Consider the following 20478-nt stretch of genomic DNA (forward strand, 5'->3'; position numbering starts at 1 on the left):
CAAAGATATTTTAAAGACAGTGCAAATGATATTTCAGCAAACCTTACTGAACCTGCCAACAATATGGGGCAACAAAAAATTAGATATTATGCTCACCGAGATAAATCAATTTACATCAACATATGAACGTGTAAGTATGTGGCAATATTTGAAACTGTGTCAAATAGTGTGATATTAACCTTTTTCCACCTATTTTGACGCATTTGTAGTCCCATAGAAATTTAAATTAAATTAAAGACCTCTCTTACTAGATTTAAGTTTTAAAGGCTTCATTGACAACCCTTAGATACTGATGAGCAGCAACAAGCATAAAACCTACACAGACTGCGAGTGCGAGCAGATTGTTCTGGTTTTACACTGTTTGCACATAAACATTTTCACTTTGCATTTGAGTGGGAAAGGGTTAAATAAAGAACCAACGGTAAAACAAGGCTACAGTTCCTTACCCTATTTTCAAACTTAGCATTGCGATACTGTCTCTGGGAGAGGTTGTACACAGCATAGAAGCCTCGGTGCCTGGACTCCAGGAAGTTGCGCACGTCGTCGATGTGGTTCTTGATGGCCGACTCCACCCCTTCGGCAGGAAATGACATCACTGTAATAACATATTATGTCAATGATGGGAAACAGGAAATGACATCACTGTAATAACATTCAATGTTATAGATGGGAAGCACTATCTCATTGTAAGAGAATTGTTCTAGGAAAATTAATTAGGCATGTGCATTGTCGCCCCAGATTAGCCTGTCCACACAGGCTCATCAGGGAGGACACTTTCTGCTGTTGTGGAATTTTTTGTTAGACTTCAAAACATTTTAATAAAAACAATCCAGATAAGGCAGAAAGTGTCGTCCCTGATTAGGACAGGCTAATATTGGATCACACTTTACGCACAAGCACTAAACCCAGTTTTCCAGAACAGGTATAAATACTCTTCCAACATAATATTATATTATATGCTTAAATTGTTTCCTTTATTGATACTTGATTTAAATCCTTGCTTCACAAGTTGAACAATACCATACCAGCTTTCATACCAGCTTGTTATACGGAATCAAATACAGGTACATGTATATGCATCAAAAAAGTTTGAAAATATATTTATACGAAGTTTCATTTGTAAATGAGATTACTTAAGGAAATATTGCAACAGTTGAAAAGGCAGAGGGGTTAATCTCATACTGTACACCTTGTGTTGTTGTGTTGTGTAGGGGTTTATTTCAGAGTTTGAATATTCAAAATAATTAAAAAAAACGTTGACATTTAGATGGGTGATATGTCATTTTCAGTGTTTTTGTACACAACTTACCAGCAACTCTAGATGTAATATAACTGATATCCAGTTCTCCCTTGTTCATGGTTCTGAAACATTCAAACATGTACACCATATTGCATGTTCTGTAACCCTTTTCTACTCAGATAAGCATTTTAAAAAGTTCAGTAGTCTCTTAGAAATTCATATTAAATTTAAGACCTTTATTACAAGATTCAAGTTTTAAAGCCTTCATTTCCAACCATAGAGACTGATGAGCATCAATCAGCATATAACCTGAACAGACTGCAAGTTACTCAAAGGGTGTTCTGTTTTATGGTGGTTGCATATAGCCATTTAAATTTTACTTCTGAGCGGGATAGGGTTAAATAATGTTCACATAACAAAGCATCTAACTACCACCGTACTTTCACATTCACATGCAATATCAAGTGGTCTCTTGGATAATTTTTGCATCACTTTTTATCTTTTTATAAAATAACTCACTTTTTGCTTCATTTTGAAAAATGTGTTCAAACAGTGCATATCACTTAAGATTTAAACTCAACAGACGTCTCAAACAACCAGTACTCAAATTAAAAAGAAATTTCCCAGTTTATTTTTTTAAGCCAAGTACCACTCCATTCATCCCTTTGGAGATCGGATCTAGGGCCTGCTTTGCCATTCGGAAATTATTAAATGGGTACAAGTAAGAAAGTTTTGCTCAATAAATTTCCATTTGGCTACAACTTTTACTATATTAAACCCCATAAAACTGCCATACATTTGGTTTAAAAAAATTGCACCCGTGGGATCCCTATGATGATAAGACCGTCATCATAAAAAAAGGGTCTTATGCAGTCTGCAGCTTCAGCCCAGCCTGCAAATGAAACCTTGCCTGACTTAATAGCAAACAGCTGTCTCCTGACTAGACTGCGCAATTGCACAGGCTGGTCTAAAGCTACACTGGCCAACTTGACGTAAGACCCATTTGTACAAGATGCTCGTCATGTCGCCTGTACTCTTCAGTGCTCCAGATAATTTGAGCATTTATAAAAAAAATTATGTAGTGCAAATAGCCTTTAGAAAATCCTAACAGCGAGTTGAGAAAATAAAGAAAATAACCATTCACAAAACTTAAAGTGGAGGTATTGTTCATCACAGTAAATCTTGTCCTTAATTTAACATGTTTGTTCTACATCAAGTTTCCTAATGTATATTTAAAAAACAAAACACAACTTGTGCGGAACAATATTAACATGCACATTCATATACTTCAACATCTTGGTATATATATAAACTGTAATCCCCGTTCCTATTTACAATTACCCCTTCACAATCTCCAATACCCTTTTAGACTGATTGCAAACTCAGGGGGTAAAAGAAGTCAGGTTGTACAGTGGTCCTTTGTGGTAAAAGCTTGCCTGAAGCCCATGCTCATTTAAATCAGCCTCACTCAGGGCTTGATGCATGTTCTTTAAGTGTCATCCTAGATTAGCCTGTAGTCACTTCTTGGTAGAACTCGAGTTTAGGCAGAAAGTATCATCCCTGATAAGCTGTGAGGACAGAACATGCCAATATGAGACCATACTTCACACATATTGCATTTACATGTTGTTTCATTTTCCCAGAGCAACACTCCAATGTATGTTCTATGAAAAATCAAAACATAAAACAAGATCTCACACACAAAAGAACTAATATCCTAAATCACTTACGCGCTGACTGTTTCCACAACTTTGGCCGAGGCGTCTTTCACATTCTTCATGAGACTACCGGCTCCTGCCTTCATTGAGCTGAGCCAGGAACCAGCAATACCGTCCTGGGACTGGTTCCCAGCAGCCCCTGGAGCAGCAGCAGACACAGATGGGAAAACTGGAAACCAGAAAACAGATTTCATTATAAAAGAGGGAACCAGCAATACCATCCCGGGCCTGGTTACCAGCAGCCCAGGAGCAACAGCAGACGCAGATGAGAAAGATGAAAACCAGAAAACAGATTTCATTATAAAAGAGGGAACTTGGATACCATCCTGGGCCTGGTTCCAAGCTGATTCCCCCTTGAATTAGGAATAGATACAGAAAGCGCCTAATTAATTATTAGGGAAAGGTGGCAACTAGAGCAGCGCAGATTTCATTTTTAAGTAAAGCTGGCAAACAGAAAAGCGCAAATTTCATCTTAAGGGAAAGCTAGATATAAAAAAACTGAAGACTTCATATAAGAGAAAGCTGGAAGCCCGAACAATGCACATTTCATTATTAGGGAAAGCTGGAAACTAAAACAGCACAGACTAAATAGTAAGAAAAGCTGGGAACGGCTGCAGATTTCATTATCAGTGGAATGGATCTGGTATCCAGTTAAGTGTAATACTGGAGGAAGTCACAGTCTCTACAAGTTTTATGCTGTTTGCTGCTGAATGGAGTCTTAGTTTTGGAGTATCTTAAGGTTGGAAATGAGGCCTTTAAAGCATGGATCTGATAACAAAGGTCTTTACTTCAACTTGATATGTTAAAGCACTCCAAAAACCTCAAATCCCGTATCTGAGCAGGAAATGGTGTTAAGTTTAAATTATAAACACATAGACTGGTTACCAGATTGTGTCATCTGTGCATCTGACAGTAGAGATGGTGGAAGGGGGCCAGTCAACTGCACTTTCTTCACCTCTGCTATCTCTTCCAATCGCTCAATGATGTCATTGATGTTGGGACGCTCTACTGGGTTTACTTTGAACATGCCCACTGGCAAACAAAGAAATCATTTTGATAATTGGTCTTTTGTCAACCTTTAGAGTACATAAAAATAAAAGTTGAAACAGTTATACAAAAGAATGAACATAAATTATATAGGTAAATTTTGCAATTTCTAAATGAGTCATGCTCTACAAACACGGGATAATGTATGTGAGTAGACTGTCATTCCAGATTAGCCTGTGCAGTCCACAAAGACAAATCAGGAACAACACATTCGGCCTGGTCTTGGTAAAAAAAATCCCTAAAAGTGGAATGTGTCATCCCTGAACAGCCTGTGCTGACTGTATCCTCAACATATAATAAAACACCAATCATAATAAATTCTTCTTTGCCATGCTGCTGATTAATTAAGGTTATTAAAAATAAATCAAATTTAAATGGGAAGACGTGAGGCTTACTTATCAAATCATGGAACACAGTGTAATCTTTATCATCCTCCGGGATCTGATAGTTGGCATTGAGAATACGCAGTTTGGCAGAGTCTTCATAAGGATGGACCCCAAAACACAGCATGTATAGCACGCAGCCTAGAGCCTGGAAGGGACAAATAGTCATTCATCACAACTTTAGAATTAATTTTTTCCAAAAGTATTATTTGGATGCAGTGTAAGAGAACAATATGGGCCAAGCTCTGTAAAAAAAGGGGTTTCATGCATGTGCAGTCTGCACAGGCTAATCAGGGACAACAATTTCCGCTTAAACTGGATTTTTGCTTAGAAGAGACTTTTTTGGAACAAAAAATATCATATAAGTGGAAATATTCGTCCCTGATTAGCCTGCACAGGCTAATCTGGAACAACACTTGACGCAAATGCATTAAACCTCCTTTTCACAGAGCACAGCTTATATTGATTCAGTTAATTGGCTTTATTCAATTATGTGCAACAACTTAAAGAAGCAGTACTTGTATGATTTAAGGTTTTATTTATTTTCCAGAATCCTGCTTTTTTATATGGCCAAAAATGTAAAATAAAGGGATATAAGGTTAATTTTAAAATAAACAAGAGATATGTTTATCAGAAACACAATGCCCCCTTCTGCGCCGCTTTGAAGCCATATATTTGACCTTTGATCTTGAAGGATGACCTTGACCTATCAACACTCAAAATGTGCAGCTCCATGAGATACACGCATGTGCATGCCAACTAGCAAGTTGATATCTTCAATATTGCAAAAGTTATGGGCAATCTTAAAATTTTCGGATGGACAGGTGGACAGACTGACAGACAGTTCAACTGCTATATGCCACCCAACCGGGGGCATAAAAGGAAGTAATCTGATTGGCTTGAAAGGTAAACCCAAAGCCAGTTTTAGTTAAATGTTTCTAAACCTTGCTGAGTGCGATTACCTTTATTCAACAATTATTTTTTCAAACATAAAACAAATAAGGTTTCATACAAAAAATGGTTTTCATTCTAGGCCATAATAAGCTGTTATTGAAAAATAGTTCTAGGTGGCATTAAATGTCTTCAATAGTCTCATATATGCTCAATATTAAAAATTCTTAGCAATAGATTTTTAACTATTGACAACTACATAAGTTACGAAAGATACCATAAGATAACAGATGTTCACTCACCCATATATCCAGTGCTTGGTTGATGGGAAAATTCTGGTACAAGTCCAACATCTCTGGCGTTCTGTACATTGGAGTTGTATTTTTGGTAATCTAGCAAAACAAAATTATAACAGTTCGTTTCTAACCATATTTCTTTTCATGTTTGGTCTCTATTTATGTCAGAGCAAAAACTGTCATTCAACTAAAAAATGCTTTTAGCTTAAGTTTACTCTATTAAGTCGATTTTGTTCACTTATGCTGAAAATATCTAAAATTTTCAGAATTAAAGTTAGAATATCAAAAGAATCCATAACATGCAATTCTGCAATTACAGCAGTGCTCCAGCAAGGCCTAACCAGAAGGGTGCAGAACCCTGCCACCCAAAGATTGCACCCTGCACTCACAAACCACCGCCATGCCTGTCTTTATCTGATCAAATATGCAAGTTTTATTTGAAGTTTCAGTATTTTATCACTGTGAAAATAGTTTTATTTATTATAGAACAATATTTTAAACTAAAATACATATGAGCGACACTCTGTGAAAAAGGGGTTTAATGCATGTGCGTAAAGTGTTGTACCAGATTAGCCTGTGCAGTCCAAACACGCTAATCAGGCAAAACAATTTCTGCTTTTATGAAATTTTTCATTTCAAGAAAGTCCCTTTTTAGCAGAAATCAAGTTTAGGCAGAAAGTGTCGTCCCTGATAAGCCTGTGCAGACTGCACAGGCTAATCTGGGCCGCACTTTACGCACTGCTGCAACACATGCATTAAACCCCTTTATCACAGAGCATGGCCCATATAATATTAAATATATAAACATGCTATATTGAAAATATGCAAAAGGTATATAATGAGTGTGCCTGACCATTGCCATTTTTACAAAAGAGCACCCTGCCCTTTTCTCATCCTAGATTGAGAGCTATTTTAGTACTATTATCCAAAAGCATTTTTTATGAAGATGTCACAATTTTCTGCTTTATATGACTAGTAACTACTTGGATACAAACCAATATAATAATGCACTGAACAAATGAAATAAGCCCCCAGTTAATTGATTTCTAAAGATGATAAACGTGTAAAGCACATGCTGAGAAAACCATATGTCGGCATGAGCCATCAATCGAAATGTTTTCAAAAAGTTTAAATTTGGGTAGAGTGAGCACATAAGAAAGTTGTATTTCACAATCCAAAATCCTTCTTTTTTGTCACTAATTGATAGCATGGTCATTGATATTTCCATCTTAAACATGGTCTAGTAAATATAGGTTGAAGACATTTTAAGAGTGGTAATACTTGTAACTATTACTTGCTCATATTTTTTAATCACTTGTTAACATTTTACAGACAGAATATACCATATTAATGTCAACAAATTATTTCTCAATCTTAAACAAATGCATGAATATCAGCAAGGAATATTTTTATGAAATAGAACAGCTGTCTTAGATTGGTACCATAAATCAAATTTTGCTTACTTGACTGACATTCAAAACAACCAATTTAAAGCCGATATCGACACATCATATGTACTCATACTTATTGCAGAACAAACCATTGTACATTGTATCAATTAGTTTTACAAAGAAATCTGCACAGATGTTTGCTGATTTCCCAAACAAGTAAATGTTTTATTACATAAATGAGCTTTATTCTGTATGAGAGAAAATAACTTCTAATTTATAAAACTGTAATTTTGTTGGGTTTTAATGGCACTGTTTTTGCACTTTTATTCCCTTTCTCTTCTCGTTAAAAGAATTGCAAATACTCGCTTATATATCATACAATTGTTGTAAAAACTTAATTATCATATTCCATTATTATACATAGAATAATTGTTTGATTCGGTGGAATATCAATTTTAATTCACGAGTGATCAAAGAAATATTTCTTTAATGATCACAAGTGAATTAAAATCAATATTCCACTGAATCCAATATATTTTCCTTTTATTTTATGCTTACAAATGATTATTTTTAAATTTTTGTCATTCCGGTCAATCTTATTCCTTGTTGGGCTCCCCATGATGTCATTACATGTATTTTCAAAGTAAGCTAATCCTTATGTTGTTATAAACATTCATTGCGGAGAAGTCACCCTTGGTAAAATTGGGGGTCACAATGGGAAAACCAAACATATTCAAAAATAGATCCGGTAAAACCATGAAAATTATTGATAATTTTCACTGTTAATTTTCACTGTTTGAAACAGTGAATTATCAGTTTTAATTCACTCATATTTCTCTATGAACCAACAGAAAGCAAAAAAACATGGTATTATTTTCCATTAAAAGTTAAGTATAGTATATTCTTAGATAGTGGTGATAAATGTAGCTAGGTATAAATTCAGCTTAGTTATTTGTAGCTTTCAGTGATTGGAGATATGACATATGTTGTACATGTATGTTAAGGTGTACAAATATTGCAACAAACATTTTAGATATTTTCAAACATTCACAAGTTCAGACATGTTTAAGTGAAAAATGCATGATTTCAACAAACATATTTTTGCCAGTGTACGATTTGTAGGGCACCTGCTATCTATAAGTAAATGTAGTAAATGTGCTAAGTGAAATGGCCTTAGTCAATATATTATTTCAACCAACAAAAACACTACTGCACGATTATCCAAACAAGGATATCAGTAAAACTGATGGATCTTCCCCAATTATGCTTTGTCGATATATGGTTTAATTGTGTGGAAAAAAAAAGTGACCTTGAGAAAAACTATTATTAGCCTCAGTGACCTTGACCCAAGTGACCTCAAACCTCATTCAAAAGGTAGAGGTCCATGCAAGGTACCTACATGCCAAATATGTAAGAGACAAGTAAAATATTGAAGGCACTATGAGAAACTGTAACAAAATTGAGACGGAAAAATCTATTTTTAGCCTTGGTGATCTGACCTTGACCCCAGTGACCTCAAACCTCATCAAAAGGTAGAGGTCCATGAAAGGTACGTACATGCCAAATATGTAAGAGATCGGAAAAATATTGAAGGTGCTATGAGAAATTGTAACAAAATTGTGACGGAAAAATCTATTATTAGCCTCAGTGACCTTGACCCCAGTGATCTCAAACATCATCAAAAGGTAGAGGTCCATGCAAGGTACCTACATGCCAAATATGTTAGAGATCGGTAAAATATTACAGGTGCTATGAGAAACGGTAACAAAAGTGTGACGGAAGTAAGGAACCCCAAACTGGCAACTATATACTCCCCATATATATATATATATATATATATATATATATATATATGGGGAGCATAAAAATTGTTATTTTTGACCCCTTTCAAACCAGCCAGAATATAGTATGAAAGTCAAACCCCCTGACAATTGCTACCTCCCATTAGTTGTTGTTTTCACGTAGCAACCAGGCAGTTAATTATACAACTACTTCCACTACTATAATTGCTGTTCGTACGAATTGGGCCTCTTTCTGGGAAAACTTGGCTTAATGCATGTGCATAAAATGTCTTCCAAGATTAGCCTGTTCAGTCTGCACAGGCTTATCAGGGACGCAACTTTATGTTTGAATGGTATTTTTCATTTAAAGGATATCTCTTCTAAACAAAAATCCAGCTTAGACAGAAAGTGTCGTCCCTGATAGTAGTGGATGTAGTTGTAGTATAAATGCTGCAAGTTTGTATTACCAGGTGCATGATCACGTGACTTTGTTCGGTTCCCAATTAAACGTTAATGGATGCAAACATGTCAGTAAGTGCTGCTTTTTAAAACACTTTTTCTTAAGAATATAAACTAGTGCATAAAGGACAGATTTTTATGCTGCTTATGGCAATTTGAAGTACATGTACATCACGCAACATGAAATTTGGCACCGATTTCAGACATATTCAAGGATTTATTCTTATACCTTAAGATATTGGCACAAACTGCAACTAAAGATGTTTGCAAATGTATTTCAATAACTTTGCAAAAATAAAGTTCTTAACAGTGTGTTTACATTCTGTCCAGCCCGTTTGTAAATCCCTGAAAACCCCGTTGATTGTGCACCCTCATTACTAAGTGAGAGCAACAAGTACCAAGGCTCAATTCGTCTACTGCTAGTACTTCTCACCTCATCCTCAACGAGGCTCCGTCTCATGGCAGTCCAGGAGGAGTCGGGGAAGTGAGCCTCTGTCGTGGCGCTGCCAAAGTCACACAGCTTCACTGTACCCTGGGAGCTTATAAGCAGGTTCTCTACCTAGCATTCAAAACAACAACATGGCTAGGGATGTCATCAAATATCAGGATATCCAAATATCTAGATACTGTGCTAGTATTAGTATGCTGATATGAATTCATTTGTATAAAAAAAATAATTAAAGAAACACATTATACTTCTTAACTTTTAGGCATAGGCACTGCTCAGTGCATGTCCATTGACAACTGTGCTTGTACAATTGATACGTGATGTTAGCATGGTGCTTACTGACAATTCATAAGTGGCTTCTTCCTGTTTATTACTTCCCACTCATAGGCTATTTTTTGTTTAAAGGAAGTCTCGTCACAGCAAAAATCAGTTAAGGCCAAAAGAGTCTTCCCTGATTAACCTGTGCAGACTGCAGCGACTAATCTGGGTTGACACTTTACATGCTTAAAAGGGTTAAACTAGAAATGTTTTAGCAATATTCTACCTTCAAGTCTCTGTGGATGATAGGAGGCGACTGTCTGTGCATGTGCTGTACTGCCTTGCAGGTCTGGTAAAATATCTTCAATACCACATCTAGTGGTAGAGGCCCGTCTCTCGTGTTGACAATGTCCACTACTTGACCACCTGCAGTTGACCAGTGGTCAGTCATAAACTCACTGATTGACCGTACAATATAATGTTGTCCATGTGTTTAGACAGTTATAAATACAGGACTGAGTTGCTTGATAGAAAGGTCTTATTTAACCATTTGTAATCCAAAACAATCTCAGAATTAAACTATTATAAACTTTATTTGAGCCTTGTTGTTGGAAAACTGGGCTTAAACAGTCAAAACAGGTTAATCAGAGACGCAATTTTCCACGTTTTGGTATTTTTTTTTTAATGGAAGCTGCATGTTAGCGAAAATCCAGTTCAGGTAGAAAGTGTCGTTCCTGATTATCCTGTGTTGGCTGCACAGGCTAATCTGGAACAACACTTTATGCACATGCATTATGCCCAGTTTTGCCACAACCAGGCTCATTTACTCCATACCTGTACAAAGCTCCATGAGTAGCAGGTACTCTGCCTGTCCATGCCCGGACTGTTCCTTCCCTATGGAGGCGGCAGAAATGAACTGGACAATGTTGGGATGGCCGGTCAGCTTTTTCTATAAATAAAAAATGAAACTTATGCTTTGTGACTATTGCAAAATACGTTTCACATGTATATAAATGGCTTATCATTCTATTTTTGAATCAACAGCTTTCCTCCTGATTTACAAACAAATTAAAGTAACAGTTCTACTATTATAAATTACCAGTTGACATGGACATTTTACCCTCATTCTGGGAAAACTGGGCTTAATGCATACTCCTAAAGTGTTGTCCCAAATTAACCTGTACATTCCGCAGGCTAATCAGGGCCAAATTTGTGCACCTTAACTTTAGTTTTTGTTTAAAGGAAACTTCCTTTCAACTAAAAAATCAATACAAGCAGAAAGTGTTATTTCTAATAAGACTGTCTGAACTGGGCAAGCTAAACTGGGAAGACACTTTACACACATGCAGAGAGCCCAGTTTTTCCAGAACATGGTTTAAATTATCAATAACAAAAATATGTTGTTACCAGAAGTCTTCCTTATCAAAGGTCTTTCGATGAAACAACAGATCTATCAGTACATATATAAATAATATGTTCATATTATATAGGGCATGCAGAAAATTGAAAAAAATTTATTGAATTACAGAAATCATAGAGGTTGGTACTTATGATTTAAAATGTGTATCCAATTGGCTCATTAAAGACAACTTAAAACATTTGGTTGATTACGGTTAATACAAAGTTAAAACTTTTTACCAAAAACTTTATTTCTTGAACAACTGCCTGTGTTTTCTCTTCGTCATTTGCCAATAATCTCTGAAATACAATTAAGAAACATATCAAGTACCAAGGCAAGTGAAGAAAGTCAACTTATATTGTATGAAGAAGTTATCAATAAAGGGCAATACCACAACTTTGTCTCTCCATTAAGGGAACATGACTTATTCAATTAATAAAGCTTTCATTCATTTTTTTTGAAAACACTTGGGTCTTATTATCGGGCTAACAACAGTTGTAATATTTACGTCCATTAAATAAATATGAAAAATTATTATTTTATAAAAGAAAATTATTAATGTTTCTTTATTCAATAATTATAATTGGCAACTTCTTAACTTACTTTCAATGCATATTCTTTTCCACTAGCATTATCTTGAGCAATAAACACAATGGCAAAACCACCTGAAAATATACACATGTTATGTACAGTTCTTTATAATGTAAATCAATTGTCAATAATACTCAGAATGAAAAATGTCAAGTGACATATAAGCCAGATTTACCTTAAAGTACTGTTTCCGTAAATACACTTTTGCTCTTTACATTGTCTGCATCAACATATTATGAACTTTGACCATCAAATAAAGAGCTATAAAATTGTCAGCATTCTAGACATCAGTAAATGTCGATGCCAAACTACAGGCAAAAGGCAATCACAAAAGCACATCATTTGAATTTGCTGGGCTGTAGTGTAGGTAAGAATTATTGAAATGTGTTAGTGACCTCACAGAATAACCCTCATAAGAGAAAGTCCCACCCTGCCTCCTGGGACCCCTTCCATGTAGTTCTTCTTGAATGCTTTGAGCTTTTATGAGTACATGTGTACAGCTCATAGTTTTTCGTGATAAAACCAAATTCCATGTCAAAAATTAAGACTCAAGTTTGTCTATAAAATCAAATTCAATCAACCTAAAGCATCGTAACAAACACAATACCTGTTACCATCCATGTCAATCTGTGTGTTGTTTGTGGATAAATGCTCAAAACAAAAGGTTGATAAAAAAACAATTCAACCCAAAGCCAAAGTTTTTAATTGATGATTTAATCTTTTTTATGAAGGTTTCTGAGATAGTCATGTAGCACAAACGGTAGTTGCAATAATTCAACTCTCAGCTTTATAACCCAATGGGTTGCTGAGAGTTGCAATGCGCTCTCTCTTGACCATGGGTGCAAAATTGTATCAACAATGCAAGGGTTAAGGAACACTGAAACTGCAAGAACTTATTAAAGTTTACCTGTCTAAACCACAAACTAATCCAAATGGTACCATTAAAGCAAGAAATAATTGCTTTTTATTGACTTAGTTTTTCTTTTGTACGCTGTATCTGCCATATTGGATAATTGACCCAATATTGGTTAGGTCGCAGTACACCAATATTTTGCATGTCGGGTTATGTGATGTAGCCTATTAAAGTCGATAACAATGTGGTATTCGATACAGAATACACCGTTTCAAATTTAAACATAAAAATGTCAGCGAGAAAAGTGTGTTGAAACATTGTCATGTTTTTATAGAGTGCATGCAAAGGATAACATCCGTAGGTTGCCATTCAGATAAATTTAACATGTTTTTAAAGTTTATTCATTATTTTCCTCAATTTGTCTCGAACGACGTCTGTTTAGTGAAGCGCACGGATTCCGTGCGCTGAACTGCATCCATGTTTATGAAGAGGTGCATATGGACTACCAGAGCCGCCATAGCAAAAATTATCAAAGGCTCTGGAAGTCTGTTTATATGGACTAGCACGATCGGTTGATTAGACACAAGATCTATCTTTGCGAGAATTCTGGAGTTACTCATTGGAGCAAGTATAAATAAGCACATAATTCAGAAACTTAGATTAATATCATTATTCTGCGAGCACAACATATCAAGTAAGTTGTTTTAATTTGCGCATTAGGGATATATTTATGCTCTGTTTGTGGTTATTTATGCCAGAAAATAGTAAATGTTGCTTATTTAACCTATTAAAGTGGTGCCTGGATTCCTGGCGGTAGCCTTAACATAAGGGTCAATAGCTGGAAGTTGGGTTATTGCAACTACCTTTTTATGCCATTTTTGATCTGATAAAATAATTGAACAAAATTTGTTTTATTAGTTGTTACAAATAAATTTTAATTTAAAAACTGAAACTAGTTTTATAAATTGTAGAAGCAATGTCTTAAATGAAAAGACATGTTAGATTAAATATATTACACAGGTTAAATTGAAAAAATGCCACATGGAACATACAAATCTACGACCACTTGCCCTTAGAGGACTATGTTTCAAGACCTAGACCAAGCACTGATAGAGTACATCAATGTACAGCTCAGAGCAAACCCATATATTCGTATAGCTGTTAGTTTAAATATTGCAAATATCAACAAACTATATCATATGCAGAATAAACCTGAGTCTGAGACACTGTTTGTTTGCCTGAGTAGGAGGGGCACTACCTTCTGCTATTTTTCTCTTAACACGTAGTTTTTGGCTTCCAAGTTCAACCACCTGTCCAACGAAATCACTGTCTTCTCTACCAGCTGCTGATCCACTTATTAGGCCAAAAGCCGATTTGAAGAAATCGCTCATTTTTAAAGAATAAAATACAAAAATGTCAACATTTATTATGCCAAAATGCTGGCGTAAATTTCACCGGTGACGTCACTAATCGATATGCGGTCTATGCTCTGTCGTAAAATTAAACAAATTTATTTTTCAAAAACACAGTTATTGCTTAATTGAACAAGTATGAAGCGTAGAGATAACTGATGTGATATATTTCCAATAAATGACAAATAACTAAACTTTCGAATTCACTTAAAAAATATTACGACATAAAAGTACGCCTTTGTAAAACTAACGCGTAAATATAGCTTACATTTGCTGTGTTGCAGTATAAATAAATTATGAAGCAGGTGGAATAATATATAGATTCGGATTCAGGCGTTGTAAATAGAAAAAAACACGAACAAATGTGGAACTGTTGTATATAATTTATGTATAGTAGATCTATATGAGTCGCGATAAGAGAAAACCGGGCATAATGCATGTGCGTAAAGTGTCGTCCCAGATTAGCCTGTGCAGTCCGCACAGGCTAATCAGGGACGACACTTTCCGCTTATACTAGATTTTCGGTAGAAAGGGACTTCCTTTTAACGAAAAATACCATTAAAGCGGAAAGTGTCGTCCCTGATTAGCCTGTGCGGACTGCACACGCTAATCTGGGACGACACTTAACGCACATGCATTATGCCCGGTTTTCTCAGAAAACGACTCATATAATCTCTTTACAATATTAACATATCAATTATTTATTTTTGAAATTAACACCAGTACTTAAGATCCAACCGTAAAATATTCTCGAATAGACTGCACGTACTACTCGTGTGCAAAATCATGCTGCAAAATTGCTAAATTGTGACTTCCATAACAACGAACTAGTGAACCAATACACTCCAGTGTTTTAAACAATAATGTTATTACAAAAGCACAATCTAATTTTTTGTTAATGTAGCGGGACATTAAGTTATTTTTAATTAATACATGCTAGAAGGATATACATGTAGTGAATCCTGTCGATAGATTCAGGGAAAAACATTCAGGAAATATTAACTTCGATCCGTACGCTTGTCATCCGGATACTACTTCTATGGACGAGAAAACAAAAGCCGGAGGTTAATTCCTCGTTTTTTATATACGACTTAAAGGGGCCTTTTCACAGATTTTGGCATGTTTTAACTTATTCATTAAATGCTTTATATCGATAAATGTAAACATTGGATCGTAAAAGCTCCAGTAAAAAATCAAGAATAAAATTAAAAAAAGGAAAAGAACATTGCCCGGACCAGGTTTCGAACCAGTGACCCCTGGAGTCCTGCCAGAGTCCTGAAGTAAAAACGCTTTAGCCTACTGAGCTATTCCGCCGTGTACATATACTTGAAGTATTTTATACCTTATATAAGCAATCTTCGTAGTTTCACAAAATTTAACGACAAAAACAGAACTCTCCAAATTATTCAATCGTTTCGCGTTGCAACGCTTAATAATTTTTAGGTTTTAAAATCGTCAAAAGATGCATATAAAGGCTATATTAGACCATGGTAAATGTTCAGTATTACTGTTTCCTCACAAATATCATAACTAAAACGAAAATTTGCGAATCTGAAACAACTTTTTTCAATTTTGTCAATTTACCAAAGCGTGAACAGATCCCTTTAATAACTTAAACATTAGTTTTTGAGACACGGGATATGGTGGATTGATAAATGGTATAGACTTGTGCATTGTAAAGAACGAATTTCGCGGAACAATGGGAGATTTTGCCAAAATAGAAAAAAATCACCGGACAACAGCATGAAGTAGATGATCAGTCTATATTTAAACAAAATAAAATAAATTAGAAATATTGCGAGAAAGTGCTTGCTGTTCAAGCATGTGGAGTAATTACTGTGCTTCAAATACTGAAAATTTGATTAATGAGTATTTAATGACATATGCAGGCCCATACCCAGGGGGTGGGCCCAGGGGCCCGGGCCCTCCCAGCTGTCTGTTGAGTTGTGATTTTTTTAAATAATGGGCCTACTGCAAATTTTTCTCTTCTGAAACACAGTACACTTTCACTCAATACAAAAGAGCAGGCGTGTGTTCATGTCCCTGTTAAACAAAAGGATTAGCGCTAATTTACTCGCCGGTGGAGATAAGCCCTTAGGCAATGTTTTCTTATCTCCTTGTACCCACATCCCCGATCAGTCAATTACCCCTTGGGATCTTGAATGCTTGATTAAACAGGTCTTTTGATTGACCAAGGAAAGAGAAGCAGCGAATGGAAACAACTGACACAGGAGTTCGTAGGTCTGGACATTGCTGACGTTAATTTGTGAAAAACAAATAATGTTGAAAGCAATGAGGCGGTGATGTTGATAATCGTCTTTGTTTAAGTCCAAGGCCCATAACTTCTCAAAAATAAATTAACCGGAACGAAACTGACACTTCACACATCTGTAAGTCATGTAGCTAGACTCACACACCAAATAGTGGGTCAATATCTTAAAGCTATTTGGAAAACAAAGCCGGAAAATGAAATGCCGGACGGACGGACAGACGGACGGACAGTCCGACTGCTATATGCCATCCTATCGGGAGCATAAACATCAGCTCTACATTTGATAGAGTTGCGTAAAAAAACCTCCTGAAAACGGTTGTTATAGTTCGATTGGTAATTGTCGGCTCGGGTACTATTACATGTACTCCAAAACTCTGACTCTAGGATAAGCGCCCCCCCCCCCCCCGGAGAGGTGCCACCTCAAAGATTTTTCACTGTGCAGATATATGGATATATGACCCCTCAATGTTTTTTATTTGGCGGAGAACTTCCCTCCTGCAAAAAATAGGGGGCGAAGTAATGTCCTCTTGTCAGAATTGATGACCCGGATAAGTGCCCCCTAAATTTTGTCTTCCCCTTAAAGTACGCCCTGAGCAGATTGATCCTGCAGGATTTGTCTATTCAGGTGGTGCCTTATAAACGAGGAAAATTGTGTGTGTGTGTGTGTGTGTGTGTGTGTGTTGTTTTTTTTCCCTACGAGTATTCGTATACTAAATCACAGTGTGTGTAAGTGTGTTCGTGTGTGTGGAGTTGGATATCCGACCATTCGTTAATATCCTTTTAAATGATACACATGTATGTGCTGTTTATTCTAACTGATCCATCGAGAAACTTGACCGAACGTACAAGTCATGCAGAAACTGCGTAAATGTTTGGTTCAGATGGACGCCCTGCAGCAATGCTATTATTATAATAGCTTAAGCGTTTATTCCATTTTGAAATGCTGTTGTTAAACTAAGACAGATTTTAACAAACCTTTTGGATAAATACAAGTTAAACACAATCACAATCGACTTTGTTAACAATTAATCCACCGATACTTTAATACCTAGGTCAAACCTAGGTCAAACAAATTACATTTCATAAGATCGGACCACTCTATTGAAGTCATACCATTAATACCAGTGTTATTACAACTCAACTACTAGTATGTTAAATAATAGGATAAATACTTTTATTATGAGAACGGCAAAATGTGAAGAGATTTCTCGCCGTATTGAAAAAGTTCTGATTGAGAATCTAAACATTTGCCGTCTGCGGCGTCTATTAAAAAAAGTTTGTTATCGGTATGGTCATGATTTAAATTAAATTAAACTAATTGAACATTGGCATACAACATGTGAAAATGCTCATTCAGTCCCGGTAAACTATTAATATCCATTCCTAACATTGGGCTCAACTGAAAATGCATATATTCGATGCTTTTCTGCTACAACAACGCGCGGAAATAGCGTGAACATGTGCAATGTCAAGTAATCATGTCATGTCCATACTTTATTATTTATTTATTTTTTGCACAAAAATGGAATCTACAGTTCGCGAATGGTAACTTACTAATGACTCATATGTCACTTGTTATGTGATTAACCAATAAAGGTTTGTTTCTCAGAGCGCAATTCACATATTACTTCATCCCTCATCTGAAGCAAAATACAAAATACCATAAATAAAATACATAGATTAAGTATGATGAAAATAAGATGTTGACAGAAGTTAACAAAGAATATAATGATTAGTAGCATACTTCAATTGATAAGGACATTGCTCATTCATCAAATATTGCGATAAGGATAGAAGTAAACACATGAAGTATCCATTTAACATTGATATTTATTACAATCCATCAAATCCTACGATAGAAATTATTGTACATAAATACATTTATTTGTTTCTAAATTATTCCGTTAACAATTTGGATTGTTCATTCGTTCGTCCGTCGACTCGACTAGGACCACTCAAGTCATCTTTGCGTCTGGGACTGGCTTTGTCTGTGTGTGCGCAAATGGCTGCTGAGGCCGATCCTGGCACGGAATATTCTTGTACAAAGGGGAGGAGTGGGACGTCTCCAGGCTTGCAACACGGGCCTTTCGGCCTTGCCTCTTCTCTGCCGTAGTTGTTCTGTTCGCCCCATACGTCTTGGCGCCATTGCACATGGAAGAGCACCAGGTGGTGCGATAAATTGCGAATTGTTCTTACGGTAAGTGTCTGGGTTGATTGCAAACTGGAACAGACGAAAGTCCCAATGGAGGCACTTATCCGCCATTTAAATTATTGTGAGGGGGCAGATATCCGCCTACTAAATTCTGACATGGGGCACTTATCCGCCCCTCCAGATTTACTTGGAGGGCACCTCTCTGCCCCCTTAAAATTAGGGGCACCTCTCCGGGGAGCACCTCTTCGAGGGGGCGCCTCTCCGGATACCAAAAATCTGCTCAATATCTGAAAGCGTTGCTTTAAAAACCTCCGCAAACGGTTGTTATAGAGAAAAATCCAAACAAATGTCGGAGTTGTAGACGATTGTGATGGTTTATCTGTGTTGATGAAGGTGAAAGTGAATATGTGTAGAAGATGATAAACATTTTAATACGAATTTATTATGAAACTTTAGAGGAAATTTGAATTCAAAGAGAAAATAATATTATGGTTATATGTCAGTCATAGGTTATTATACATTTCTTATTAAAGTTGTTTGATTTTTAAAGTTTGTATTCCTTCTTCATCAAACATCACACATTTCTGAAATACAAAGCTTTAAACATCGGTGTGAATTTCACACCAATCTGTAAAGCTCTAGACTTCAGAAAGTTGATGATTTACATGTTATATTCCATAAATAAATATCGCGAAATAAGTTTTTTAAAGCATAAAAATTCACCTTAAAAAGTGCCAAATTAAGAAAAACTTGAAATTCGGAAAGGGAGGCCCCTCCCGCACCCTCCCCGCTTGCCCCCCCCCCCCCCCGTCAAAATATCCTGCATACGGCCCTGATATGAACGCGGATAGCGCATGTTTCAAAGGGTGGTATGCATGAAGCTGTAGACAGTTTGATCCACTTTTAAGGTCACTATAAAGAAGTGTCAATAACAATGTGAAAATTTGCTTTAATTAATACGTTAGACACTAATTTAACATGCTGTTACATGGACAGACCTATTTATCTTTTCATTTGAAGAGTAAACACGCTCTTGAGTTATTTCTCTTTTTTTAAATATGTACTTTTCATCCAGTTTTTGCTGATTTTTGCACTACGAAGTGCTTTGCCATTTATCGGCAAAACAACGTTCTGTGTCTTTAAATGAATGATGACCGGTGCGGCGTGATTCATCTTTGAAATGTTATATTTAAACAAAACATTGGCGATATTTTTATGACATAATATCTTTACATTTCAATCTTTTCTCCGCAATGAATTTTTAATAGCTTCTTCTGCATATGAAAATGGTCGCTACACTATCGTCTTTTTTGATTTAGTAACCGCATTTGACGGATATAGGCCGTGATCATGCTGTTAACATTATTGGAGTATCATTTAGTAATCATAAAACACCGTAATTTTGTGTGAACTTATGTGCAAATTATTTTTTACACTAATATAAACCGCTGTATGTGAGAATAAATAAACTATAAACTCTTATTAAAAATACAATCGACTTTGGCATAACTAGTACTATTTGGATTTCAGTGTTTCCTTCTATAAATTTTAAAACAGGTCAGTTCAATATTGCTGGTCAAAGATTTGTGCATTGCTATATTTTAACCACTGAAACACTTGTAAACAAGTATGTCCTTTGTAAAAGATTCCATAAAGACGTCTTTTTTATTTTATTTTATTTTTCAATAAAAATCAATATATATCTATTTTTGTTGCCATAGCAACCAGAATTCTTGACGAGGAACAAAATGAAATGACGTGCATAATCTCCATATTGACATCTGTCAATGTTTTAAGTTTTATGAAAAGATATGAAGATTTTTTTAAGTTACTGCAGGATCCAGAAAAGTGTGACAGGCTGACAGACTCATAGAGGCTGACGGACAA

The 20478-nt window shown here is 35.8% G+C and overlaps 1 protein-coding gene across 1 annotated transcript in view; it reads right to left on the reverse strand.

Moving 5' to 3' along the window:
• LOC127853586 (cyclin-G-associated kinase-like) overlaps positions 1–14225 on the reverse strand; it is a 41153-nt gene extending 26928 nt beyond the window's left edge. Inside the window, exons 1-12 of the mRNA XM_052388247.1 lie at positions 14014–14225; positions 11915–11976; positions 11551–11610; positions 10747–10861; positions 10199–10338; positions 9640–9765; positions 5582–5671; positions 4401–4536; positions 3844–3990; positions 2971–3127; positions 1310–1362; positions 447–595 (exon numbers count right to left, since the gene is read on the reverse strand). Of these exons, the coding sequence (XP_052244207.1) occupies positions 447–595; positions 1310–1362; positions 2971–3127; positions 3844–3990; positions 4401–4536; positions 5582–5671; positions 9640–9765; positions 10199–10338; positions 10747–10861; positions 11551–11610; positions 11915–11976; positions 14014–14146 (1368 nt within the window). The 5' untranslated portion in view covers positions 14147–14225. The remainder of the gene's footprint in view (positions 1–446; positions 596–1309; positions 1363–2970; positions 3128–3843; positions 3991–4400; positions 4537–5581; positions 5672–9639; positions 9766–10198; positions 10339–10746; positions 10862–11550; positions 11611–11914; positions 11977–14013) is intronic.
• Between the last annotated feature and the right edge of the window lie 6253 nt (positions 14226–20478).

The sequence above is a fragment of the Dreissena polymorpha genome, chromosome 12, assembly GCF_020536995.1.
Source record: "Dreissena polymorpha isolate Duluth1 chromosome 12, UMN_Dpol_1.0, whole genome shotgun sequence".
NCBI lineage: Eukaryota > Metazoa > Mollusca > Bivalvia > Myida > Dreissenidae > Dreissena > Dreissena polymorpha.